The 27728-nt window shown below is 37.9% G+C and overlaps 2 protein-coding genes across 5 annotated transcripts; one reads left to right on the forward strand and one right to left on the reverse strand.

The window, feature by feature from the left end:
• The first annotated feature begins 1907 nt into the window (after positions 1-1907).
• On the forward strand, positions 1908-17907 carry LOC133575315 (thioredoxin reductase-like selenoprotein T1a). Its single transcript, XM_061927964.2, is given in 8 exon segments — positions 1908-1950; positions 1953-2014; positions 2017-2060; positions 3638-3748; positions 5436-5562; positions 16070-16157; positions 16259-16422; positions 17424-17907. Coding segments are annotated over 7 exon segments (585 nt in total). The 5' UTR covers positions 1908-1922; the 3' UTR covers positions 16384-16422; positions 17424-17907.
• Positions 17074-27647, reverse strand: LOC133575311 (glutamate-rich protein 6). 4 transcript variants are annotated; one of them, XM_061927956.2, is made up of 12 exons: positions 27428-27644; positions 27253-27351; positions 27120-27181; positions 26955-27056; positions 26811-26897; positions 26554-26756; positions 26427-26482; positions 25103-25272; positions 18837-18916; positions 18590-18751; positions 18290-18509; positions 17074-18208 (listed from the first exon to the last, which is right to left on the reverse strand). In XM_061927956.2, the coding sequence occupies exons 2-12, from the start codon at positions 27269-27271 to the stop codon at positions 17933-17935; spliced, it is 1437 nt and encodes a 478-aa protein (XP_061783940.1). In that variant the 5' UTR covers positions 27272-27351; positions 27428-27644; the 3' UTR covers positions 17074-17932. The 4 variants fall into 4 exon arrangements, with proteins under 4 accessions (XP_061783940.1, XP_061783939.1, XP_061783942.1 ...); XM_061927955.2 differs by having other exon boundaries at positions 27424-27644; XM_061927958.2 differs by having other exon boundaries at positions 25103-25227; positions 27253-27647.
• Positions 27648-27728: the final 81 nt, after the last annotated feature.

The raw sequence follows: 27728 nt of genomic DNA on the forward strand, positions 1-27728 counted from the left end.
AGTTCCCAAACGTTTACTGAGTGTTGTTAAAAGGATAGGCCATGTAACAGTGGTAAAAATGCCCCTGTGACAACTTTTTTGCAATGTGTTTCTGCATTTTAACTCTTAAGTTCATGATTATGCAGAAAAAAAGAGTAAGTTTCTCAGTTGGAACATTAATATCTTGTCTTTGCAGTGAATTCAATTGAATATATGTTTAAAGGATTTGCTAATCATTGTATTCTCTTTTTATTTACCATTTACACAACGTGACAACTTCACTGCTTTTGGGTTTTGTACAATATTGCATGTCTGGCTCAAAGTTGACTTGAATAAAAAAATGTCAACAATAATGCAGTGTTGTGTGGAAAGTGATGTTAGGATTAACTGCAAAAGCCTGCTGAGCCTTTAGTGTTTTCTGTCAAACCCCTGAATTTTTTTTTTTTTTAAATGCATGATATTTTAATTCATTGCAACACATGTAAAAGAAATCAACCAGTGTGAATTGATTGCAAAAAAAGGACATGTCATTTTGTCCATAGACATGAATTAGAAATAGTCCAAAAGTCAAACCATTGCACTACGTGTTGGCTGTCATAAAAACGACAGCTCAGAGCAGTTTTTAAATGATTTTTATCATTTTGAGGATATTTTTACGTCAGGTTTTTTGTACTTCTAATCCAGTGTTTTTCAACCACTGTGCACACTAGTGTGCCGTGGAGATTATCTAATTTCACCTATTTGGGTTAAAAACATTTATTGCAAACCAGTAGTTATAGTCTGCAAATTACAGTATGTGTTGAGTGTCGGTGCTGTCTAGAGCTTGGCAGAGTAACTGTGTAATACTCGTCCATATCAGTAGGTAGCAGCCGGTAGCTAATTGCTTGGTCGATGTCGAAAACAGCGGGAGGCAGCGGCAGGTAAAAAAGGTGTCTAATGCTTAAACCAAAAATAACAAAAAGGTGAGTGCCCCTAAGAAAAGGCATTGAAGTTTAGGGAAGGCTATGCAGAACAAAACTAAAACTGAATGGCTACAAATTAAAACAGAATGCTGGACGACAGCAAAGACTTACTGTGGAGCAAAGACAATGTACATCCGAACATGACATGACAATCAACAATGTCTCCACAAAGAAGGATAAAAACAACTGAAATATTCTTGATTGCTAAAACAAAGTAGATGCGGGAAATACCCCTCAAAGGAGGACATGAAACTGCTACAGGAAAATACCAAAACAAGAGAAAAAGCCGCCAAAATAGGAGCGCAAGACAAGAACTAAAACACTACACACAGGAAAACGGAAAAGAAAAAAGTCACAAGGTGATGTGACAGGTGGTGACAGTACACCTACTTTGAGACAAGAGCTATAGGACAAGCGGTAGAAAATGGATGGCTGGATTGACTCTTACTGTCAACTGAGTTTCGTTTTTTAATGATTTCTGCTGGTGGCGTGTTCAACACAAAAAAATGTGCCTTCGCTCAAAAAAGTTGAAAAAACACTGTTCTCATCAATAGATACTGTTTAGTTCGCATTCAAAAATCTGCTGTAATTCAGTATGTCGTTCGACTTCCAAGACGCGAGATGGCGACAAAACTAAACCATAAGTGCATTAGCGTTCTGGTGTGCTGGAGAAGAACATTTTGAAAGGACATTTTTTAATGCTAATGTTATTTTAGGATGTTTTTTTTAATCTATTTATTATTTTTTAAATATACTTCAATTGGTTTTTTGTATGTGTTTTCAACCAATAAGGATACAATTTACCTCGCATTCCAAAACCTGCTGTAGTTTGGTGTGTAGTTTGACCTCCAAGACGTTAAATGGCGCTACACTATATTACAACGATCCAGTCGTGCTGGAGAAGAAAAGGAGGGACTCAGAGTCGGTGTCACCCGCCAATCAGGAGGCAGCGGCCGGGAAGGAAAACACACCCCGGAGAGAATGGCGATGAAGTGGCTACGCTTCTCCTTCTCGTCTTCGGAGTTTTATCGATGTGTCTCGCCACGTCTGGTGACAGCGGTGTGAAGAAGATTGAAAATGCAGTTTTCTACAAGGCCCCCTGCTGAAGTTTCAAATCTGGTGAGCCGGCGAGCGCGAAAATGTGGCGAGTTAGCCGCAAGCTAGCTGACAAGCTAGCTTGCGGCTAACTCGCTAGCCTGCTAATGATTTATTTTAAAGCGTTCATCTTTAAGCGACACCTGTAAACCATTGACTAAATAGTTGTGCCAAAGTTGGAAGACGTTAATTATATGCACGGTGTATTAACAGGAAATATGATCTTGCGTTCGTCTTATTTCAAAGCATGTGGCTTAACTAACAGATAATGTCTTCAACCTGTGGGAAAATACTCATTAAATACATAAAAATACTAATTAAATACAGAAATACTAATTAAATAGCAAACGAATAGCTAAAGGGCGTCCTTAAGGAGTTACAAGTGTATAAAAACTGTTTTTTTTTGCTCAAATGTTTACGGTAAATAAACTTACGTCTAAATAAATGTCAAACATGTTGTGTTTTAACCCTTTGAACGCCCAATTGGTCCAATTATGTCATTGTTTAAAACTGTACATTACACGAGTTATCCTCCAAATTGCAAAACTATTGTAAGGAAAATGTTCCATATAAATTATCTTTTTTTCTCCAAAACAAAACCCTGAATTAGAAAAATTAAGTTGGAGTACCAATGATTGTCACACACACACTAGGTGTGGCAAAATTATTCTCTGCATTTGACCCATCACCCCTTGATCACCCCCTGGGAGGTGAGGGGAGCAGTGAGCAGCAGCGGTGGCCGCGCCCGGGAATCATTTTTGGTGATTTAACCCCCCAATTCCAACCCTTGATGCTGAGTGCCAAGCAGGGAGGTAATGGGTCATGCATGATTATATATAATAGTAAATGGGGTTTATCTTTTCCTGATAATACTAAAATGCACAAATGATTTATTCGATATATTGTTTACTAATCTGTATATTTAGTCTTTACACAATACTGCAGCCGTTTAATCGATAACTCATGTTATGCACATTTTGTAAATTAAAAATTGATATATTTGGATCAAATGGGCATTCCAAAGGTTAAAAACATGTTTGCTATTTATTTTAAGTTAAATAAGGGATTTGAGTAAAAGATCAAATTAATCCAAAATGTTTTTATACAGTCTTTTAACTCACTGAAAACTTTTTCATCCTTCTCATTACTGTACTGGGTTAAAAGTATTTCCCAGTGTATCGATATATGACGTCTCTGAAATAAAAAATAAACATAGAAAAAAACCTTCCTATACATTCAGAGCAACACAGCTAAAGTTATAGGCGAAAAATAGAGGGGTTAAAAAAAAGTATAACAACGTTTGCAATACTTTGGACGCTCATGAAATAATCCATTAATTGCTCATTTGTCACCGTAACCGTTGAGAGATAATGTCAGTTAATTATAACCTCCGCTAGATGTGATCTAAGGGCACATTAAAGCCTTAACCAACCACTGCGGATATTTGTTATTTACTTTGTTTCAAGCAAACAAAAGCAACACTTCTGCTGCTCATCTACTTTAAAGATGTCCTTAAATGATCCTAAGAGGTGAAATGATGCTCAATCATACGGTCAAAGTTGGCAATGTGAAGAATGACTCTATGGTTTGTTTTCATGCAGCATCTCCTGAGGGTACAAGCGGGTGTTTGAGGAGTACACGCAGGCTTTATACCAGCGGTACCCAGACATCCGCATTGAAGGGGAGAACTACCTTCCTATACCCGTCTATCGGTAAGAAAAAGATGACTTCTTTGTTAAAGAGTAAGCAGAATTCTCATGCAAGATACTTCATCTTTTACTACAACAGCCTAATGAATACAACACAAGTTGACTGTATTGGTGAACACACACTAAACATGCCACAATGTTGCTGCAGGGAGTTAATTAGATCCCAGGGCCTCCATTACTTGCTGTTAATAAACACCCTAGTGACCTGAAAAAGAATCTCTGAGGTCGAAAACATGTTGGTCACATTTATTAATTGTACTACTGCAATTGCACTGATTGTTATTTATTACTCCGGTACTCTTGTCTTGTTCTGTATATTGTACAGTATTTTGTATTTCTACAGTGTTTTGTACATTGTACAGGATTGCTTACTATTTTTATTGGATAGTAGTCTGTTTATTTCAATTGTTTGTTTTTTTCCTTTTTCTCTTTATTACCTCTTGTGTAATTTATTTTTACCCCATATTTGTTCCCTCTACCGCACCTTAAATTGGAGTCCTTAATCTCGTTATATGCAAATATAATGACAATAAAGTCCATTCTATTCTATTCTAATAATAGGTTAACAGCTGCAGTGTTTACCACATTTGTGCTTCTAGGTTTAGTTCAAGATCATGTTTTGTCATCTGAATCGTAATGTAAAGGTACTTTTTAAACATTTTAAAATATACAATTGCAAGAAGAATGTACGTCCGCATTATATAACAGAAAAACAATTAGTTTACCCACCCTTAACACGTGATAGATTTGTAGCGTTCAGGGAAGGGGACAGAAAATAATCCACCTTTTGAACATTGGTAACGTATTAAAAAGAAGTTAACCCCTGCATGTGCCAATGAGTTTTAGAGGCCCATTTCTCCAGAAGTTTTTTTTCATTTTCAAATTAAAAACACTTTTTTTTAACATAGTTATTAATTAGAATTGTATTTTTTAACAAAGTACCCCTTTGACTGAATAATGTCTCCCTATATTACAAAATTGTATTTAAATCCTACTATGTGACAGGGGTGTCCAAACTCTCTCGGCTGCAAACAGAAAAATCAAAGGATGCTGGACGGTTGAGGCAAAAATAATAATCACAATTATTTTTGATTGTTATTGTAATCACAATTAATTACAGGATGATTCGTTAATTTGAAACCATTTTTTGTACCCCCAAAACCCAACTGTAAATATAGTCGAAAAACAGATATAAACAATATTTTTAATTTTTGACTGTGACGTTTATACGTCACAAGTTCCGGAATTTGCATGCTCGTTGCGTGGCCCATTTTTTAGATTAATATAGTTTCATGATACATTTTTTTAAATTAATTGTCCAGCCCAAATGCAAGGGAACTTTGATATTTTGTAAAAAAAATACTAAAGTGAACCCTGGTCTCAAATTGGCAAGTTTTGTGAAAAATAGAATTAAAAAAAAAATAGAATTTAAAAAAAACCCACCATGTGATGTAATTTTCGTATGAAGTAAGGTATTATATAGTATATGAACACCATTTTAAATGGAAAGTGTGTTTTCACACACAGGAGAGCAGTTAATGCTCTGGTACAGTCATGCTCAGTCACTGGGTCATCAAATACAATTAAGCCACACCCATCAGGATACATGTGGCCACATTGAACATCGTCCTCACATGAGGCCTGTTTTTTTTTCTCTTAAAGCCAGTGTCTTTTTGTCATCCCCCTTCAGGCATATTTCTTCCTTCCTGTCTGTTTTCAAACTGCTGGTGATTGTACTCATCATTACTGGGAAGGATCCATTCGCCCTCTTTGGTGTACAAGCTCCGGGCGTGTGGGAGTGGGGCCAGGGAAATAAGGTACACTTGAACGCCATATGTATAGAACTGTGTACAGCTGCATGTATCACAATGACAACTGTTTATTAGCATAGATCAGGGGTTTCCAAACTACGGCCCGAATCTGGCGGGCAGTTTGTTTTCAAATTAATTAAAAAATCGGACAATCTGGATGCTGCAAATTTGCCAACATCTTGTGGACAACATGAGTAAATCAGGTCAATAGGGATGATGTTCGAAAACCGGTTCTCCCCATGCTTCGATAAGAAAAGAACCGATTCCATGGATTCAAATTCCTTTTTGAGAACCGGATACGAAGGTCCTGAGTAGTCCTGAGTTCAATCCCGGGCTCGGGATCTTTCTGTGTGGAGTTTGCGTGACTGCGTGGGTTCCCTCCGGGTACTCCGGCTTCCTCCCACCTCCAAAAAACATGCACCTCGGGATAGGTTGATTGGCAACACTAAATTGGCCCTAGTGTGTGAATGTGAGTGTGAATGCTGTCTGTCTATCTGTGTTGGCCCTGTGATGATGTGGCGACCTGTCCAGTGTGTACCCCGCCTTCCGCCCGAATGCAGCCGAGATAGGCTCCAGCCCCCCCCCTCCCCCCCGCAACCCCGAAAGGGACAAGCGGTAGAAAATGGATGGATGGATGGGTTCCCGTTATCAAAGCCACTATACCGTATTTTCGCGACCATAGGGCGCACCGTATTAAAAGGCGCCGTGTCAGTTACGGGTGCTGTTTCTGTATTTAACACATAAATAAGGCGCAGTGTATTTTTGGGGGCGTGCCTTTAGCGTCCTCTCTCACCTGAAACCTTCACCCGCATGCTGTCCTCAGTCACGTCCGCTTTTCCTTCATATAAACAGCGGCCCAGTCACATAACATCTACAGCTTTTGGAACTCAGTGCACACACAACAACCTATCTGGATTCGATAAGAGATTCGATAAGGAATCGGTTCGATAAGAGGATCCGATAATGGCATGGACATCGATAATTTCTTAACGAACATCATCAATGACCATTCATTGTTATTTAATGTGAATATAGCACAGCATTTACTGACATGACCCAGTCCAAACAACCATCCCGAGTCATAGCGCAAAAAAAATGCAACAATCACAAAAAGTCAACACACTTTGTCACACACAACACAACCAAATCCAAAATTAGAACCATTGAAATTCATTACAAAACACTCCACACTTTTGGCCATTGTAGCTGCTTGCTTTTTCTGATTGATTACACAACTTTGTCACAAAAGTAAACAAGGTAGGATTCGAACTTTTACATACAATATCTAATTATATTAATTAGTAATTCAGTTATAAATGTTATTATATATATATATATATATATATATATATATACACAGTATATATGTGTGTGTGTATATACAGTATATATGTGTGTGTGTGTGTGTGTGTGTGTGTGTGTATATATACATGTATGTATGTATGTCTATATATATATTTGTATTCAACTATATATATATATATAAAAAATGGTTTTTATTAAATAAATATAATAGTTACTGTACACGCTTTCGGCCCCTGGCCAACATTTTTAAGCTCAATGTTGCCCCCAAAAAGTTTGGACACCCATTCAGTGGATCCAATTGTTGTTTGTAACAACACAACATATTCCATGCCAAGTATCACTCATACCCGTGGGATTTAATTAGCCTGTCTGCTGAGAATTGCTTTATGCGTATCTGCTCCATCTCATCAGTAGTGATGGGTCAAACAATACTGAATCATCCATGCGTTATGAAACACAAGGAGCCATACTGTGTGTCTGTCACTTGGAAGAAAAAACTATGTGACTGCTGTGACTTTTGGCTCACAGTATAGCCTGTAGTAAATGAAGAATTTCATCATCGATCTACATGGAACTAAGAAAAAGGAATAAATCCCTACTTGTAGAACTTTTGATCTTGTAATGCCAAATAAGGTAAACGTTTTTCTTTTTAGGTTTACTATTTGGCTCAGAGTTGCGTAGGGATTCCCCTACATGTAATTGATGGAGCCCTGCCACTGCAAAATCAAATGAGGGTTTTTTTTTTAAATGGAAAACAATTTCAGTAATGTATTGTATATTGAAGGGGATGTAATGGTATTAAAATGTCACGGTACAATATTATCACGGTATCAAGGCCACGGTACCATATAATTGTGGTATACAGTATGTCCAAAAACAAAAGAGTTGGAACAAATGTTATACTGTGTAAAATGAAGTGGCAGGAATGTTTAGCAGAATCACAAACATAATGTTGTAATCATATTTACACATATTACACGGTACACATATTTTTAAGTGCAAATAGTGCAGGAACATCCACTGTTTCAAGAAAATATTTATTTAAAAAAAGTTTACATTCGAGTGTTCTGAAGTGACAATGTAAATAAACATTGTGTAAAACAATAATGTTCACTTTAGTGTCTTTCAACGTTTACTTTATGAGTAGCGGTGTCCTCTACAGTGGACATGTTTTATATCAGTCTGGAAAATGCTGTTTCTAACAATAACATTAACAATACAACTTTACAATAATAATAATGTAAATACCTCACAAATTGATGTTTAACTTGCTGGCTTCAAATATGTTTTGTTGGTGGCGGATATGAGGTGGCGACTTGTCCAGTCCAGGATGTATCCTGCAGCTGAATAGGGTCCAGCACCCCGCGACATGGAGAGAGACGAGGGGTGGAGAATGGATTGAATGACTGAGGATTTATCAAGTAGCGTTTCAGTTTACGTGTATTTCCCACGTAAACTGACGCTCGAGACGAAAGTGGCGAGCTTTTATTTCCAGAATGCAGACTTTAACTCCGCCAAAGAGGTTATGTTTTCGCCAGGTTTTATTAGCAACATAACTCAAATAATTATGAACAGATGTTGATGAAATGTCCCAAAAAAGCAATTCCTCTTATCTACTATGAGTACAAGCACACTTCAAATTCTGCTTTTCTTGGTGCTTCCGTGCTGCGCAGAGGATTCTGGGAGATGTCTTTTTTTTTCCAGAGCTGGCCAACGCAAAAGCGCCAGAAAAAAATTACACTGACCAAGTTTTCGTTTGATAACGTCACTCGACACAGCGTTTTTGTGAAGACTTAAAAACTGTATGTACAGTAGCGTTACACCCCTACTATATTGTACTGTAAAAAGCCCACGGACAGCGATCTATTAAATTTGCAAATATTAAGAGGATAATGGCGGCTTTTTAAAGAGCAGCAGCAGCGCAAAAAGCCAGTGAGGTCAGGCTCGCGAAACGACTAAGGTAAAGAGTCTCCCAACATTTGTTGCTAATTGTTTTTAATAAACAGTAAGTCACTAAAAAGATTGGAGATGTCTCTAGAACCTTGAATAATTCTTAACGAAGGGCAGCCTGTGTTGCATTGTACAATAAGCAGCACCATTTGAAAAATAGAGCAAAACGATATGAGAAAGAAATATGGTAAAGTACCAGTAGCGTGGAAAACCAAGTTGCCTCCATATTGAAGCTATTATCATATATATCTGATATATGACACTGAAAGTAGGGCTGGGCGATATGGCCTTTTTTTAATATCTCGATATTTTTAGGCCATATCGCGATACACGATATATATCTCGATATTTTGCCTTAGCCTTGAATGAACACTTGATACATATAATCACACCAGTATGATGATTCTATGTGTCTACATTAAAACATTCTTGTTCATACTGCATTAATATATGCTAATTTTAAAATTTCATGCAGAGAGGGAAATCACAACTAAGTCAATTGACCAACACTGTATTTATTAAACAGTTATTAAGCAGTGGCACAAACATTCATGTCATTTCCAAAACAGAAAGTGCAAAATTGTCAGTCATTTTAAAACAAGCTATTAGTGCACTTTAGTGCATGATGTCACTAAGATGACATATAACAACACTAAATTAAAGTGCACTCTTTGTACACAACGCTACTACAATAGTTTAAAACAAATAAAGTGCACGTTTGTGCATGATGTCACAAGATATTTCAATAACTGTCAAATAAAAATAAGCTGCATAATAGGAAATCAAATTGTGTATGTCCTTCGCTGTGTGTTAGGTTCCTGCGGACGTTATCTCCTTTTGTTGTTGATGTTTTTGTCATACGGTGTTGATCTGGAAATGTTTCAGCATTTTGATGGTGTGGGCGTGTGGCACCGAACGGAGATGTTGACATGCGGAGTAAGCACTCTTCATTCTCTAGTACGTGACTTTTCAAATGATGCTACATATTAGCAGTAATGCTACTTTTTGTAGCAATGCTTTTTCCCCACACTTGACAAATTACGGTTGTCTGTTCGACATATTCCCACTTGAAGCCAAACCACCGCCAGACGATGGACTCCCTGCTTTTTTTTTTGGGAATTAGATATTCCTTTATTTGTTACCAAATTCGCACCTTCTTTCTCTCGATTACCGCTCGCACCACTCCGCTAGCGTCACAGCTAACGTTACCCATGCTGCTACCTCTCTGCTCCGCGAGGGCGTATACGTATGTGATGTATGACGTGACAGTATGTGACGTATGTAAGAAGGTGCGCTTGCTGTCTGTGAGAAGGACAGACAAGAGAGTGAGAAGAGCCTGTAGTGTAATGCCCGCAGCTAAAAGCAACTGCGTGAGAACGTATACTCGAAAATCACGATATAGTCATTTTCTATATCGCACAGAGACAAACCCGCGATATATCGAGTATATCGATATATCTCCCAGCCCTAACTGAAAGACTTCCAAAGTTTGCTAAAAATAGATGTGATCAAAATGGTATCGATCTCCCGGAAATTCTTGAGGCCATAATGAGAGATCATGAACGAGCCAGACATGTCACCATGTGACATAGCGGTAGGAACCGCAGATCCCTTCACCATCAACAACAACGCAAATCATGCAGACTTTGTGAGAGCTAATAACGATTACTTTGGGACAATGATGATCCAGAACCTTATATTGTTGATGCTGAATATAAGGAGGATGATCTACAAGTTTTAGAAGCTCTGCTAAACAGATCCAGCTTTAGTGAAACACTAAGCATAATGTAGCTGTATTGCTAAGTGCTAAACAAGAAATACAAACATAATAAAACTATAGCTTACTTAAGGTACGATGTCTGTGCTCACTTGGATGATGACTGATAGGATGTCCATATCTTTCCGTTTAGATGAAGAATTAATCATGATGCACACAAAGGGTTAACACGGAAGTTTACCTGCAGACACTGTGTTTTGTTGTGTGTGTTTATCTTCATCGCCGGGTATACATTGAATGTCACAGATGAACAACTTCTAGACTGATGGTTAATTCCTCCTAATATTCAGATGAATGGCATGATTTTAATCTAGAATAACTTTGACGAGCTGAGACGAGATGATGCGGGAGCAGCAGGACACCGCGGCCAGCTCACAGAAAAGCAACAGAAGGCCTCTTAGCTGTGTGCCATCAATCCGCCGCTAAAAATAGTTTGTCTGTGTTAGTGCTTATAATAACAACATGGCTAATATTTGGTTAATATTCAGGTCATTATATGTATAAAAAGCATTGTTGGCGGGTTTTGGATGGTTATTTAGAGGATTTTTGGGTGAAATAGAGAGCCCCCATTGACTACATTGTTAGCAGACTTTTTATGTATTTATTTATTTACGACATAGAATGCATAAAAAAGAAAAACATGTCTTCATGTCTTATGTAGGGATTGTGAATGATAGACAGCAATTCTTTCTCTCCAATGTTTGCGTATTTCCAGTATGACTGATCTAATAATATGGTCAGAGTGCAGAAGTGTTAATACACTGACGTCAATCTACGGACATTACCAAAGACGTTCGGAGCGAAATATTCCAAATGGTTGTCTGAATTTTTGGCATTTTGTGATGTTTAGACGGTGTTTTCACATACTTTGCGGATTGTAACTACAATTGGATTTGTTTAATCATACAATGAAACACAATCAAGCATATAAAGTCAACTTGTTTTTCCATTCCACTGGTACTTTAATACTAATTAAACACATTTGTTTTTAAATGTACAGTATCTAGAATATTTTAGACTTTTTAAAAAAAAGAAAATGATCTGCATCAACGCCGATTATGCAAATCATATGATGACATATTGACAACATCCCTAGCCACGCCCCCATCGCCACCGTATATTGGCAATCTGGGGGAAACTGTTGGGTCTTTCATATTTCTTTCTGCAGAGCCGTGCGTAAACTATGTCTACGTATTTCAAGTTACGTGCGGCCCCAATTTCATCAATTCCTATTAGTTATTAGATTAGATCAACATGGGGCCAAAGAAGGTGCTCTCTCCTGATGAAGGTGAGGAGATAAGGAGATCGCTTGAATTTTTAACAGCAGAGGTATCAGCCATTAAGCAGTACTAAGAGACAATTATGCAGCTGGTGGAGGAGGTAAAAATTCTACGAGTCGAGAATGACGCAAAAAATTTACAAATAGAACAATTAACGGACCGAGTGGACGAACTGGAACAGTACACAAGAATAAATAACGTTATTCTGACCGGGCTTAATATAAAGCCCCGTTCATATGCTCGGGCGGTGACTGCTAATGGTGGAGAGGAGCCCGGGAGTTTGGACATCTCCACAGAGAGGCAAGTGGCAACATTCATGGAGTCAAAAGGTATATTCATGGACATGGCAAATGTGGAAGCTTGCCACCCACTCCATAAGAAGAAGGATAATTCGGCACCAGTAATAATAATGAGATTTGTCAATAGGAAACATAAAACTGCATTACTAAAACAAGGGAGGAAGCTGAAAGGAACAGACGTGTACATAAATGAACATTTAACAAAGAAAAACGCAGACATCGCCAGAAAAGCACGTAGCGTAAGGAAACAAGGAAAAATACAACAAACATGGACAGCAAACTGCAAAATATTTATTAAACTAAATGGAACACCAGAGGAAGCAAGAGTAATAGTCATAAGGAAAATAGCAGAGCTGGATAAATTTCAATAACGATAAAAAAATTAAACACAACCATGACACAAACAAACAATAATCAATCAAACAGAGAATTTATAACCTTTTCCAGCATTGAATATAACAGGACGGACTTGGACAGTGCTATAGATCCAGACACACATTTTTTTTCTCACATGGACAATAATTGTTTATATTATACAGAAGTACAGTACAACACCAACATTAATTCCAATAACAAACTGTCAATTATTCACATTAACTGCAGAAGCTTGTATGCCAATTTTAACAATATGAAATCATTTTTGGAACAATTTAAAGAACCTTTCAAAATTATCGCTGTATCAGAGACATGGATGGATCCAAAAAAAGGAATGGACTTTGGACTAGAAGGATATGAACTCAATTATATTAATAGAGTAAATAAGAATGGAGGCGGAGTTGCTGTATATGTGATGAAGGACTTCCATTACAAGGTGGTAAAAAACATGTCATTGGCTATTGACAATGTTTTAGAGTGTATAACCATTGAGATATGTCATGAAAGAAGTAGAAATGTATTGATCAGTTGTGTATATATAGGGCACCCAACTCAAGTATTGAAGGATTTGAAGACTGGATTAAGGGAACTTTCAATGGAATCAGTCAAAAAGTACTTTTTTTATGTGGAGACTTCAACATTGATCTCTTGAACCCCAACAAGCAAAAGTCCATTAATGATTTCACAGATACAATGTATAGTATGAGTTTGTATCCCCAAATCACAAGGCCAACCAGAATTGCAAGTCACAGTGCTACACTTATTGACAATATCTTCACTAATGTCTTTGAAAATAACACAACAAGTGGACTGTTAACAACCGACTGCAGCGACCATCTGCCAGTCTTTACTATTTATGATGGGAACTACAGGAAGAAGAATATTGACAAAAAGACATTTCAAAGACTATGCACAGAGGAAGGAATGATTTCCTTCAGGAAGGATCTGAGGAAACAAATTTGGGACAACGTATATAATGAAGATGATGTAGATGATGCATATGGGAATTTTGTTAACACCTTTCTTACACTCTATGATAAACATTGCCCATGGAAAGAACGTAGTAAGAAGCAAAAGAAAAACAACCAACCATGGATGACAAAAGGACTGAAAAATGCTTGTCACAAAAAAAACACATTGTATCGAATATTTATAACACAGAGATCTATAGAGGCAGAAAATAAGTATAAGAAATATAAAAACAAACTAATTGGTATACTACGAACATGTAAGAAGGAATACTACAGTCAATTATTAAACAAGAACAAAAACAACATGAGAGCAACATGGGGCATCCTAAATAGCATCATTAAAAATGGTGCTAAGAAAGATTACCCCCAGTACTTTCTAGATGGAAATGCAAAAAAATGACAATATGAACCAAATAGCGGAATGTTTCAATGATTATTTTGTTAATATCGGAAAAAATCTGGATCAAAGAATTCCAAATGCAGATGATGGGTCAGTTGAGGTCTTGAGTGAGCTCATAGACAGAAATCCCAATTCCATTTTTCTTAAAAGTGTAACAAAAGAAGAAATAATCAAAATTGTAAATCCAAGACCTCAACCGACTGTCATGGAATAGATATGGTAACGATAAAAAAGGTTATACAAGACATTTCAGAACCTCTGGCATATATCACCAATGTATCATTTTTAACCGGTAAATTCCCTGATATAATGAAAATTGCAAAAGTCGTACCAATTTATAAGAATGGAGACGTACACCAGTTTACTAACTACAGACCAGTTTCATTACTTCCACAATTCTCCAAAATCTTGGAAAAATTATTCAATAGTCGATTAGATTTATTTATTAACAAAAGTGGGACGCTTGTGGAGAACCAATATGGATTCCGAGCAAATATCTCAACATCAATAGCACTAACCAAAATAACAGAGGAAATTACCAATGCAATAGATGGTAAAGAATGTGCGGCCGCAGTATTCATGGACTTAACAAAAGCATTTGACACAATTAATCATGATATTTTAATACGAAAATTAGAACGATATGGCATCAGAGGTTTGGTATTGAATTGGGTAAGAAGTTATTTAACCAACAGGAAGCAATATGTAAATATGGGTGAAAATATGTCAACACGGCTAGATATATCCTGTGGTGTACCCCAGGGGTCAATACTGGGACCAAGATTGTTCAATCTTTATATAAACGACATTTGTAAGGTTACGAAGGACTTAAAGTTGGTTTTATTTGCAGACGACACAACTGCTTTCTGTTCAGGAGAGAACACACAGAAGATAATACAAATAATAACAGAAGAAATGAACAAATTAAAAAGATGGTTTGACAAAAACAGACTATCTTTGAATCTCAGTAAAACTAAAATAATGCTATTTGGTAATAGTAGAAAAGAGCATCATACACAAATACAAATAGACGAAGTAGACATAGAAAGGGTAAAAGAAACTAGATTTTTGGGAGTATTAATAGATGATCAAATGAACTGGAAATCTCATATACAAAACATACAACATAAGGTGGCAAAAAACATTTCAATAATGAATAAAGCAAAATATGTCCTGGGCCAAAAATCACTGCATATTCTCTACTGCTCGCTAGTGTTACCATATCTGAGTTATTGTGCAGAAATATGGGGAAATAACTACAAATGTGCGCTACATTCGCTAACCGTGTTACAAAAAAGATCAGTTAGAATAATACATAATGTTGGATATAGAGAACACACAAACCCTTTATTTATTAAGTCAGAAATATTAAAGTTTGGTGATTTGGTAAAATTGCAAACAGCTAAAATGATGTACAAAGCAAACTATAACCTGCTACCAAAGAATGTACAACAATTCTTCTCAACTAAAGAGGAGAAATATAACCTTAGAGGAAAAAATAATTTAAAACATTTATATGCACGTACAACACTTAGAACTTTTAGCATATCAGTATGTGGAATTAAATTATGGAATGGATTAAGTAAAGAAGTTAAAAATTGTACTGATCCAGTTTAAGAGGTTGTTCAAAATAATAGTGCTTGCAGAGTACAAAAAAGAAGAATTATGAGAAATACTTTCAACCTTATTGAAAATAAGGTTGAAAGTATCTCAGTATGTTAATAATGACTGAATTAATTAATTAATTACATATTACAAAACTGTTGTATACTAATTCATAGATGTTATTTTATTATATAAAAGGTCAGTAAATGATTCTATATATTTGTAAACGCTTGAAGTGAGAAAGGGGTAGGATTAAATAAGCTTTGCTTCTTCCTACTCCTTTTCGGGCATGATGTAAAATGAAATGATATGAAATTGTGGATGTATTATGATGTAAGTGTGTTCATGTTCGAAATAAACTAAAGAAAGAAAAGAAAGTTACACTCATTAAACTATTGATGGTCGCAACAAAATAGAAATATAAGCTTTTTTCTAATCGTTTTAATCGATGTAATCTTTGCAGCTCTACTCATTAGTGTTACTTGAACTAAGAAGTGCTGTGGGCCATTGTAGTTTTTTTTTTTAAAAAGCTTCCTTCCTGCTATTTTCAGATTTATGCGTGCATGATGGTGTTCTTCCTCAGTAATATGATCGAAAACCAGTTGATGTCCACGGGAGCTTTTGAAATAACATTAAATGGTAAGTATCTGAAAATGTGGACTAAACCACAAGATGATTCAGTTATAATATGAATATTTTAGTTGATATTTGTGTGGGGAAATAATCTTGCCTTTGCATAGATGTGCCAGTGTGGTCCAAACTGGACTCTGGTCACCTGCCCTCCATGCAGCAGCTGGTGCAGATCCTGGACAACGAGATGAAGATGAACGTCCACATGTACACAAATCCGCACCACAACTCATAACACTCCTCAGTGCGTAGCGGGAGCTAAAAGCCCTTTCATGTAAGAACATTACTTGTTTCAAATGTTACATTTCTATATTTTAAGTAGGGGTGCAACCATTTGTTGACAATAACATTTGCAGACAAATTTGTCACCATAGTGATGTCATCACTCATGTTTTTCTGGAGGGACGTGAGTCAGCACCGCCACACGGGTGAAAACATGTCAAGTGTGGGAATATATCCTCCTATTCTTGTATTTTGCAAAGCAGATATTGTTTTTATGACACTATGTGATACGGGAGCATTTAAAGCGAAGGAATGTCGCACATCTGGAGGATGCGGTCTCAACTTGGCAAGATGGTTAGCTTGTACCTTGCTAGCTAGCTTACTGTGTGAGACGACGACATGTGAAAAATGTATTTAACTATCATTTTAGCCAAAGTCTGACAGCTAAACTTTGTATAAATCAATTCAAGTACTTTTAAAAGCAGCACCAATTTGCAATGCAATGAAGAAATTCACAGGAACAAACGTCACACCCCCACTAGACATTACGAACCAACGCACCGGTATCATAACATTAATCATCCAATCTATTAGATAGCTAAAATGTTGATCACTGATACAATTATATGCATTGAGTCTATTAGTGCTAAAACTGCCAGGAGTTACTATCAGTGTGCAGCTTTTCAAACACATCACAAAATGCTTGTTACTTTTTGAGCAAGTGAGTTTTATTTGACTCATTTTTTACATAAAAAATGTATTTGTTTTATTTTGCACTTTTCCTGTCCTTACTTTTAAATCAACAAAAGTTTAACAGTTTTTAAAATTTTTGTCACAGCCTAATGAACAGCATAGTTACAGTATAAATACATATTAATGAATTTGTCATCTTAGTTGTTAGTAAGCACATGGCTAAAAATATATCAAGCTGAATTTAAAAGTTGATGGCTAAATCAGAGCCATTGAATATGTGTACGCTTGTTAAGATAGCCGATGACAAGTCGACCATCTAAATAGTTGTTATTTCTAAGTCTCCCTGTGTTTCCTGTCCAGGTTTGAGGTGGGAGTCTCTTGAGGCTGTGACGCCATGTTTATGAAGGTCTGTGCTGAAGGCAGGACGACTGCAAGCACAGACTGGATGCCCCCATCGTCGTCACCACGCCCCTTAGAGACACTCCATCCCTGACGCCAGAGTGGGATTGACAGCTCCCCATGCCAGTCATTTTCTTCTCTTTCCCTTCTTACCCAAGCAGACATCAGATTAGGAGAGATTGGCTCTCGTGGGTGTTTTATTCAGTAGTCTCTAACCGGTCATATCTTATTGATTGTGCTAATTCAATTGTCATATTTGTACCACTGAGCCAAGTGTAGAATTAATAATTAATAATAAACATTAGCTAATGCCCTGTAGAAGTGCACATCTTATCATGCTGTTGTCTAAATAATATTGGAGACATTGTTTTGCTGTTATTTCCAAATAATTTTTATATTTGCAGAACTTGGAGATACAATGAATAAAGCTATTGTGACTATGAAAGCAGTGGTCTTCTCTTGAGTGCCGTTTAGAGACAGTCCTGAAGGCAGCCCTGGATGAAGATGCGCTCATGCTGACTCATCAACATGTTCGCGCTGACCTCCAGAAGCCGCTTGCCAAAAGCACAGATGCTCGGGGACGGAACGGTCTTCTGATGCAACGGCGCTATGAGGCTCCAGTTGAGATGGTAGATACACAAGTGGATCTTTATTCTGGCGGCCAGCACGAAGAGCTCATCCTTCAGCACCGATAGTCCACGGGAAGGTCTCGCTTTTGTGCATTTACACTGTGGGAACGTTGAACACTGAATAACCACAAACTGAGATACGTTTAAAACGATAATAGACTAGAATGTAGCTTTAATAAAACAGAACATGAGTATCACCTGAACGCTGCAGCTACCCACGCTACACCTGGCCTGTTGACCGTTAGCCAGGAAAGAGACAAACACTTGGTCCTTGGCCAGCACTCGAAGCCCAAAATTTCTATTGATGGACAGGAAGAGGGGAGGCAGGTGAGGCGGAGGAAGGTTTCTCCAGGTCCAGCGACGAACTCTGACGCTGGTCTCATCCAAACACTGACCACCTAATCGACTAAGGCTCAACCTAAAAGCCATCACAGACAACCATCCGCACACCCCGTTATCAAACAACTTCAGTATGGCCTGTTTTTACCATCTGTTTACCATATGTTTCCATTTTTGTGGTAACAGGTGGCCATGCCATTAGACTGGAAGATGGCTCGGATGGGTCGATGGGGCGTCCTGAGGTTTTCATCATACAATACACAAGCCCTTCCTTTGTCTTTGGTGACCACCACGATGAGAGCCACATGGCCGCTAGGGTAACTGTCCGCAATGACAAGGATGGACGTTTGACAGAGTATGTGCAACACCTATATCTCAAGGTAAAATATGATTTTGTAGTGCATACAAGAGCTGGGCTGAGCCATCCGGGAACATGTTGACAAAGGTCTTGCCGTTCAAATAAAACTTCTGTTGAAATTTGCCATCCTGTCAACACAGTGAAGAATGTTAAGCGATAGTTCTTATGTTGCATTAGATTTTGCATAATATGCAAGAAAATGATGTACATAAAAAGTAAGCTCTTTAAAGTAATGTTCTCATACATCCAGGGCATTTAATCGATCGCAACTGGACTCTTGAGTTTGTCTGAGAAACTGGGAGCTTTAAGGTGATATTTAGTAGGAACATGCACATTACTACATTGTGTTTAGTCAGCTGTTGGTTAACTAACCAAATTGTAATTGGAAACTAATTTCCACAGGCTTACTCTACTGCAGTAGCACACTTTGGCCACAAGGGGACACTCGTGGTTGGGATGGAGAGCTGTTTTTATTACAGTAGACCCTCGAATATCATGGTTATTTGGTCCAGGGCCTACGAATGTTAAATTTATTTCTGAGAGGTATACATTAATTATAAATTAGATGTATTCATAGATGGAATGGGGAAAAAACTTCTTTAAATATGTGTTTAACGTAATGAAAGCCCTCGAGACATGACAACACCCACATAGTGGTCTTCATACATTTTTAATCCGATTTACAGTGGTTCTCAAACTTTTTTCAAAGTACCACCATACTGACCAACATTAACATACAGTACGTAGTAAACCTAAGTATTCATTAAGTTCCACCATAATGACCAACATTAACATACAGTAACATAGTATTGTTATGTTATTGTTTTAAATAACACATCGTTGGATGACTTGCAGAACTGTCTTTTAATCACGATCACATATTACAAACGCTACTTCAACACTCGTGCGTACAAGGTGTGTACCTCTCTCAAGAGTCCTACCTGACACCTACTATATATTGGTTCCTAGTCATTTGTAGACTCTTACTACCACCATGTGGTCAAACACTATCATTACATCCCCCTTTCTAAACTAAGCACCCATTGCTAATACCATGTCATGTATTAAACAAATAACTTGTTTTTCTATCTTGACCACATGAATATGCAATATTTTCAAAAACTATCCATGCACCACAGTATTAGAAAACATTTAAAATATTTTTAAAAAACATGAACTCTTTAGCTTGTCAATCAGTTTGATATTATACGAGTTCAATAATACACGTAGTCATCATTCACAGGTTTCTTGATCTGCCTTGTAGATCTTCTCAACACAGGTTCAGGATCGTCAGTCACATCTTCATTCATGTGCTGCATTGGCATTGTTTCACAGTCAGTAGGTGTAGATGAAACCTCGGACTCAGCTGTTGCTTGGTTTGAAACCGTCGGTGTAGATGAAACCTCGGACTCGGCTGTTTCTTGGTTTGGAACAGTCTCTGGAACCCTCAGCAAACTGCGACGATTGCGACGTAGTATCTGTCCTTCTTCACTCCTCACAGTATATGATCGTGGTGATGTTTCTTGAAGAACAGTAGCTTTGGTTTTCCAACCATCAGGACTTTCAATTCTCACTGTGTCACTTGGTGATAGTAGTGGGAGCGATTTGGCTGCTTTGTCATAAAACGACTTCTGCTTTAGCTTTTGTTGCTTTAGCTTCCGTTGCACTTTTTGACTCTGCGTTGGTGTAGACATACTTGGTAGTGTCGTACGAAGCTTTCTGTTCATCAGCAGTTCAGAGGGTGACAAGCCACACTCAAGAGGTGTCGCTCTGTAGCTAAGTAGTGCTAGGTATGGATCAGAGTTACTATCCACTGCTTTCTTCAAAAGTTGTTTGAGAATATGTACTCCTTTCTCAGCCTTTCCATTTGACTGCGTACAGAGGGCTTGACGTCACGTGTCTGAAATCATAGTGTTTTGCAAATTGCTGCTACTCTTTACTGTTGAAACATGGTCCATTGTCACTCACCACAGTATGTGGTATACCATGTCTAGCAAATATAGATTTGACATGCGTGATCACACAGTTTGATGATGTGCTTGATAGCAAAGCCATTTCAAGGAAATTAGAATAGTAGTCAATTACAACAACATACTCTTTGCCCTTCAAATAAAACAAGTCCATTCCCACTTTCTGCCATGGTGCAGTAAGAACTTCAGGCAATATCATGGGTTCTTTGGTTTGTTTGTTTCTGTATTTTTGACATGTTGAACATCTGCCAATCATGTTGTCAATGTCTTTGTTGATTCCAGGCCAGTATACAGTGTCGCGTGCTCGTCTCTTGCACTTTTCAATCCCTAGATGACCTTCATGGATTCTTTGTAGTATATCCTGCCTCAATGTTTGTGGAATGGCTATTCGGTTTCGCTTCAGTAAAAGTCCATCCACAACACTTAGTTCACCTCTAACATGGAAGAACCGTGGGCTGGAACGTGGAGGCCATCCATTCTGCATGTTGGTAATAACACGCTGCAACTCTTCATCTTTTGCCGTTTCCTCAGCGATTTGTTGTGATTTTATGTCTGACACTGGAAGTGTAGCTGACACCATATTCACATGGGTTTTTTTTGGTCTAAGTATTCATTAAGTATCAACATAATGACCAACATTAACATACAGTAACGTAGTAGGCCTAAGTATTCATGAAAAACAAGGCAGAGATTTTATTTACCAAGTATATTTAATATTTTTGGACACTAACATTACACACCAGTTTGAATACAGGAAAATAAGACACTGTATTTTAGTATTTGATTATTTGGTGTAACACTAGATGGAGCCCGCATACCAATAGTGGTACACGTACCACAGTTTGAGAATCCCTGCAATATAAGGCTGAGCCAATCAGTAATCACAATACTGGACCGTGCTCTCTGATTGGTTTGGGCTCACCTAGTGGCCAATATTGATATTTTTGTTTTCAATGACTATTTTGGTCTACTACACTACTGTATTTTAATGTTGGTCATTATGTTGGTACTTAATGAATACTTAGGTCTACTACATTACTATATTTTAATGTTGGTCATTGTAGTGGTACTTAATGAATACTTAGGTCTACTACACTACTGTATTTTAATAGTGGTACTTAATGAATACTTAGGTCTACTACACTACTGTATTTTAATGTTGGTCATTATAGTTGTACTTAATGAATACTTAGGTCTACTATACTACTGTATTTTAATGTTGTCATTATGGTGGTACTTAATAAATGCTTGGGTCTACTACACTATTGTATTTTAATGTTGGTCATTATAGTGGTACTTAATGAATACTTAGGTCAACTACACTACTGTATTTTAATGTTATTATGGTGGTACTTAATGAATACTTAGGTCTACTACACTACCGTATTTTAACGTCATTATGGTGGTACTTAATGAATACTTAGGTGTACTACACAACTGTATTTTAATGTTGTCATTATGGTGGTACTTAATGAATAATTAGATCTACTGCACTACTGTATTTTAATGTTGTCATCATGGTGGTACTTAATGAATACTTGGGTCTACTACACTACTGTATTTTAATGTTGTCATTATGGTGGTACTTAATGAATACATAGGTCTACTGCACTACTGTATTTTAATGTTGGTCATTATAGTGGTACTTAATGAATACTTAGGTCTACTACCCTTCTGTATTTTAATGTTGGTCATTATAGTGGTACTTAATGAATACTTAGGTCTACTACACTACTGTATTTTAATGTTGTCATTATAGTGGTACTTAGTGAATACTTAGGTCTACTACACTACCGTATTTTAATGTCATTATGGTGGTACTTAATGAATACTTGGGTCTACTGCACGACTGTATTTTAATGTTATTATGGTGGTACTTAATAAATACTTAGGTCTACTACACTCAGTGTTGGGATTAACGCGTTACAAAGTAACGCGTTACTGTAACGCCGTTAGTTTCGGCGGTAACTAGTAATCTAACGCGTTATTTTTTATATTCAGTAACTCAGTTACTGTTACTACATGATGCGTTACTGCGTTATTTTACGTTATTTTTTATGTAGTATCGGCTAGAAACAGAAGATCTGATTGTGTTTTATTGGAGCGCTGTGGTGTCGTCCTTCTGAATCTCTTGTGTCACAAGGAAGAGGCGCGCTGTGTGTGTGTGTCTGGGTGTGGGGAGGGAGGGAGGGAGGGGAGGGGTGCGTGCAGCAGCATTGGTGAGGGAGGGGCGGAGACAGAGAGAGCGAGAGAGTTATGATAAACGCGCATGCGTCGCCAGGCTCTGCTTTTTGTCGATAGATTTATCAGATTTAATTTTTTATTATCAATAGCAGGGGTGTCAAAAGTGTGCCCCGGAGGCTATTTGCGGCCCACAGCTAATGTTTTAAAGGCCCACAGCACATTCTAAAAATACTATTAAAATAAACAAAAACATAACAAAAGTGAAATAAAAAAGCTTAAAGGTGAAATGTAATTTAGAAAAAGTTACAATGTTGACTAATAAAACAAAGGTGTTTTTTTTTTCTTTCAAACTGTCATTGCTCAAAACATAATATTGAATCAAAATCAATGTTATTATGAATTATAGTACACACACACTTCAATTCTCTTATATACTCTTTCATTCTAGACTCCTAGAGTGTTTGATTATCACATCACTCTAAATGTATAGACTATAAAGTTCACAAACATAAAGAAGGATGCTAGTGGGCCAGGCCAATCTTTCCTTTTCTCTAAACTAAAACTGGGGAAATGCGTAGTGTTCTGGGCTTCAGACATGATTTTATTTCAGAATTCCTTGAGAGAAAAAACGCCTGGTTAGGCTTTGTGTATGTAAAGTTAAAGTTAAAGTACTTCCTTGGTTTACAGCTATGTTGTTATTATGCTGTTTGTTACTTATGTATGTTATGTTGCAGCTATTTAAAATAGTTTTGTCAATTTGTTCTAGCCTGAAATAAATTGGCCCTTTGAAACACATCTTTGTCTTTGTGTGTTGTATGTAGACCACATTGCTTAGCAGAGTTCAGTGATGCAAATGCATGTCAAGTTGATCAACACATTGTATTATTCTCCAGTGTAATAACAGTACTGACATGAAGGCTAAAAGGGCATTAATGGGAGCTTTAAAAAAGAAAAGAAAAAAGAAGTAACTAAATAGTTACTTTTCACAGTAACACATTACTTTTTGGTGTAAGTAACTGAGTTACTTTTGAAATAAAGTAACTAATGACTGTAACTAGCTACTGGTTTTCAGTAACTAACCCAACACTGACTACACTACTGTATTTTAATGTTGTCATTATGGTGGTACTTAATGCATACTTGCCAACCTTCCCGGATTTTCCGGGAGACTCCCGAAATTCAGCGCCTCTCCCGAAAACCTCCCGGGACAAATTTTCTCCCGAAATTCAGGCGGACCTGAGTGACGTGTCGACAGCCTGTTTTCACGTCCGCTTTCCCACAATATAAACAGCGTGCCTGCCCAGTCACGTTATAACTGTAGAATGATCGAGGGCGAGTTCTTGGTTTCTTATGTGGGTTTATTGTTAGGCAGTTTCATTAACGTCCTCCCAGCGCGGCAACAACACACAACAACAGCAGTCACGTTTTCGTCTGCCGTAAAGCAGTTTGTCTGCCGTAAACAGCAATGTTGTGACACTCTTAAACAGGACAATACTGCCATCTACTGTACATGCATATGTGACAATAACATCTAGGGCTTTTAGAGAGTGCAGTGCACAACTGCGCACACAACAAGGAGACAAAGCAGAATGTATCATCAGAGAGGGTGTTCAGCATGGTTAGAAAAATAGTGACAGAGAATAGAACAAGGATGGACAATTCAACCCTTAACTCAACAATGAGTAGATGAGTGTTATGTGTGTGTATATGAGTAAATAAATTAACACTGAAATTCAAGTATTTCTCATATATATATATATATATATATATATATATATATATATATATATATATATATATATATATATATATATATATATATATAGCTAGAATTCACTGAAAGTTAAGTATTTCTTATATATATACATATACCGGTATATATATATATATGAAATACTTGACTTGGTGAATTCTAGCTCCGAAATCGGAGTTCTCAAGGTTGGCAAGTATGACTTAATGAATACTTAGGTCGACAACACTACTGTATTTAAATGTTGTCATCACGGTGGTACTTAATGAATACTTGGGTCTACAACACTACTGTAGTTTAATGTCATTATGGTACTTGGAGAGCCAAGTGAGTTCTGAGTTGGTACTTGATGAAACAATTTTGAGAAACAGCAAGTAGTTTTACAATAAATAAATGACATTTAGTCTCACCTTTTGGTGACAGATGCCAAAAGGAGTTGGCTTGTGGTCGCAGGTCAACTCCTTCTCTTCCTCCTCCTCTTCCACAACATTTTCATTTTCCCTCAGGTTGCGGTTGACCACCCAGCACTCTTGATCTGCAGCACCAAGTCGGAAGCTGAGGACGTTTGTTGTTTCGAAGGCTGTTGAGCAAAAAAGGCTTTTTTTTTCTCCTCAAATTTTGTCAATGTGCTTGACAAAAAAATCCTTTCTAAGGTGTTTTCCAGATTGGGGTTGTCCTCCTGGGAGTTCACACCTTTGATCATCTTGCACGTTCTTACACAAGTCCTGCTTGTAGAATTTGGTCAAATGGTGGTGCTGTTATACGGCTGGAAAACTGACCGGCTGCATCAATTGACTTGAAATTTCTCTCACAGGTCCAAAGTAGTAAAAAAAAAAAAGCATACTATGCCGCTGAAGACCACCATTATGGATTTTTATTACAATTTTGGAACTTTGCATAGCACACCTCTCCCAAGACGTGGGAGCTGTAAGTTTTATAATTGTGTTTTCCTTTAACTAATACGCTAACCAAACACAGCTCATTAGCTTAAAGCTACAAACACACAAAACTGTTTGCTCAAGGCACTTTTAAACTGTGTATATTACAATATCAAAACTAGATTTTGAACAATAGATAAAGTGTTGTGGAACCCCATCCGTCCATTATCTACTGCTTGTCCCTCTTGGGGTGGAGGGGGGTCTTTTGCAGATCCCAAACACACAAGAGCAGGAACCAATAGGTTTTGCATATTAAACAAAATTCCAGATAATGTCTGCTAATAGATGCCATTTTCGAGTCCTGATACACACACCATAATAATACCGTATGTTGAAGCACAGTACGTCTGACTATGGCAGCTATAATTCTCCGACAATCCATCAAGCTGGGCGGCATCGTAGCTTAGCAAAGTCTTACTAAAACATTTTGACAGATTTTTGAGCACCGTGTGTAATGTTCTATATTCTCAATGTAACAAAGTTTTGGTCTTGCTTACGGGTACTTGCTAGCGTCATTTATTAAACAAGCGTCAACATGCTGTCCACATGTGGGACTGCCATCTACCGGTCAAACTTATCATTACGCCATGTACCAAATGAAAATGCTTGGAGGGTTATAAGGCGCACTGTCCATTTAGGAAATAAAATAATTTTAAGTGCGCCTTATAGTCTGAAAAATAACCAGGATTCAATGTTGTGTTTGTTGCAAATCAAATAGAACCCTCCAAAGGTCACTAGTTATTGAAAATAGAAGTCATGTCGAATAGAAGGTTGATGATAATATAAATGTACTCACGGGGTTCTGCTGACCGATTGACTCCGTCATCGTCCTTCTTCCATCCTGAGCGTTCTCTGACAGAAGACATGACCTCATCACTTTCTGTCTGCCCACTACAGCCTTTTAGGGAGGAGGAGAACAAAACCTCAGCCCTCGTTGCATCTCCAGACTCATGCTGCGGGCTTTCTTCTCTCGCAGCAGCGCGTCCGCCAGGTACATGGCGGACTTGTCTCGTCCCGGCCTGGCCATGGTGGGCTCCTCTTCCTGCTCGGCCTCCACCGAGGGCCTCTTCTGGACCAGGGCCATGCACAATTTCTGGCGCTCGATGCAACAGAAGCCTGGCAGCGTCTGCAGGTAGGGTGGAGGTGAGCTGTGTGGAGGCAGCGTCTAGTCCGGTCTTACCTCCATCTCTTCTTCCCATCTCATGTCCAGCAGAGGCCAGGCCGTCCTGTGGCAGTACTCGCACTTCCCCAGCCACTCTAATGCAGGCTGCACCACATGACACACTCTTTACACCTCTTCTTCACCACGCCTCGTTCGCCATACCTCTGACTCCATGTCCGCCAAGTCCAGTCGGGGCTTGTCAGACTCGCGGTGGTAGCCCAGGACCCCGGCCCTGATGCAGTGGATAGGCGGGCCTTCCCTCTGCTGTCAATCACAGCAGCGGGAAAGTCACCATGGTGTCCTGGAGGCGTGTTGAAATATACTCACGTAGTCGTTTATGTCACGGAGGAGCTCGCAGAGATCATGTTCTAACTTGGCCACGGTGTTATCTAGGACAAAACATGACAGGAGATGAAAAAGCGCCACAAGATGTTATCCCGCCATGTTGGAAAAGACTCACTGGTAAAACTGGACCTCATCTTGTTCTCCCTGGTGTCTTCTATCCTGCACACATGTCCGCCTCACCCAAATGCCAACGCTTTCCCAGTCGCTACGTAGGCTTTTACACACACAATTATGGAATATAAGGTGCCATCCATTGTGGAAAAACAGCAGACATTCCAGAACTCACCCACATTCTAGGCTCTGTGCTTTATAGTCTCACTTTTGTTGTCAGTAACCATAGAGACTTGTGGCGTTAGCAGTCACCATAGCAACCTACCTGATCTGTCATCATGTAGTGCAATATATTATATAACAATTATTTACATCAAAACTATGAGAAATATACAAATGAAGTAAACATAATTATTTACATCAAATCTATAAGAAGTAGTAAAAAAATGTTATACAAATGGAATAAATACATCAAAACAATTAGAAATATTAAAAATACATACAAATAGAATAAATACAATTATATTAATACATTTCTAA

Source organism: Nerophis lumbriciformis, linkage group LG35, assembly GCF_033978685.3.
Source record: "Nerophis lumbriciformis linkage group LG35, RoL_Nlum_v2.1, whole genome shotgun sequence".
NCBI lineage: Eukaryota > Metazoa > Chordata > Actinopteri > Syngnathiformes > Syngnathidae > Nerophis > Nerophis lumbriciformis.

What these genes read in the sequence shown, in the direction of transcription:
- LOC133575311 (XM_061927956.2), bottom strand. An exon ending in GATGGGAAGAAGAGATGGAG is followed by an intron (nt 26,757 to 26,810) that starts GTAAGACCGGAC and finishes CCCTACCTGCAG; the next exon opens with ACGCTGCCAGGCTTCTGTTG. An exon ending in TGGGTAGCTGCAGCGTTCAG is followed by an intron (nt 18,209 to 18,289) that starts GTGATACTCATG and finishes GTGGTTATTCAG; the next exon opens with TGTTCAACGTTCCCACAGTG.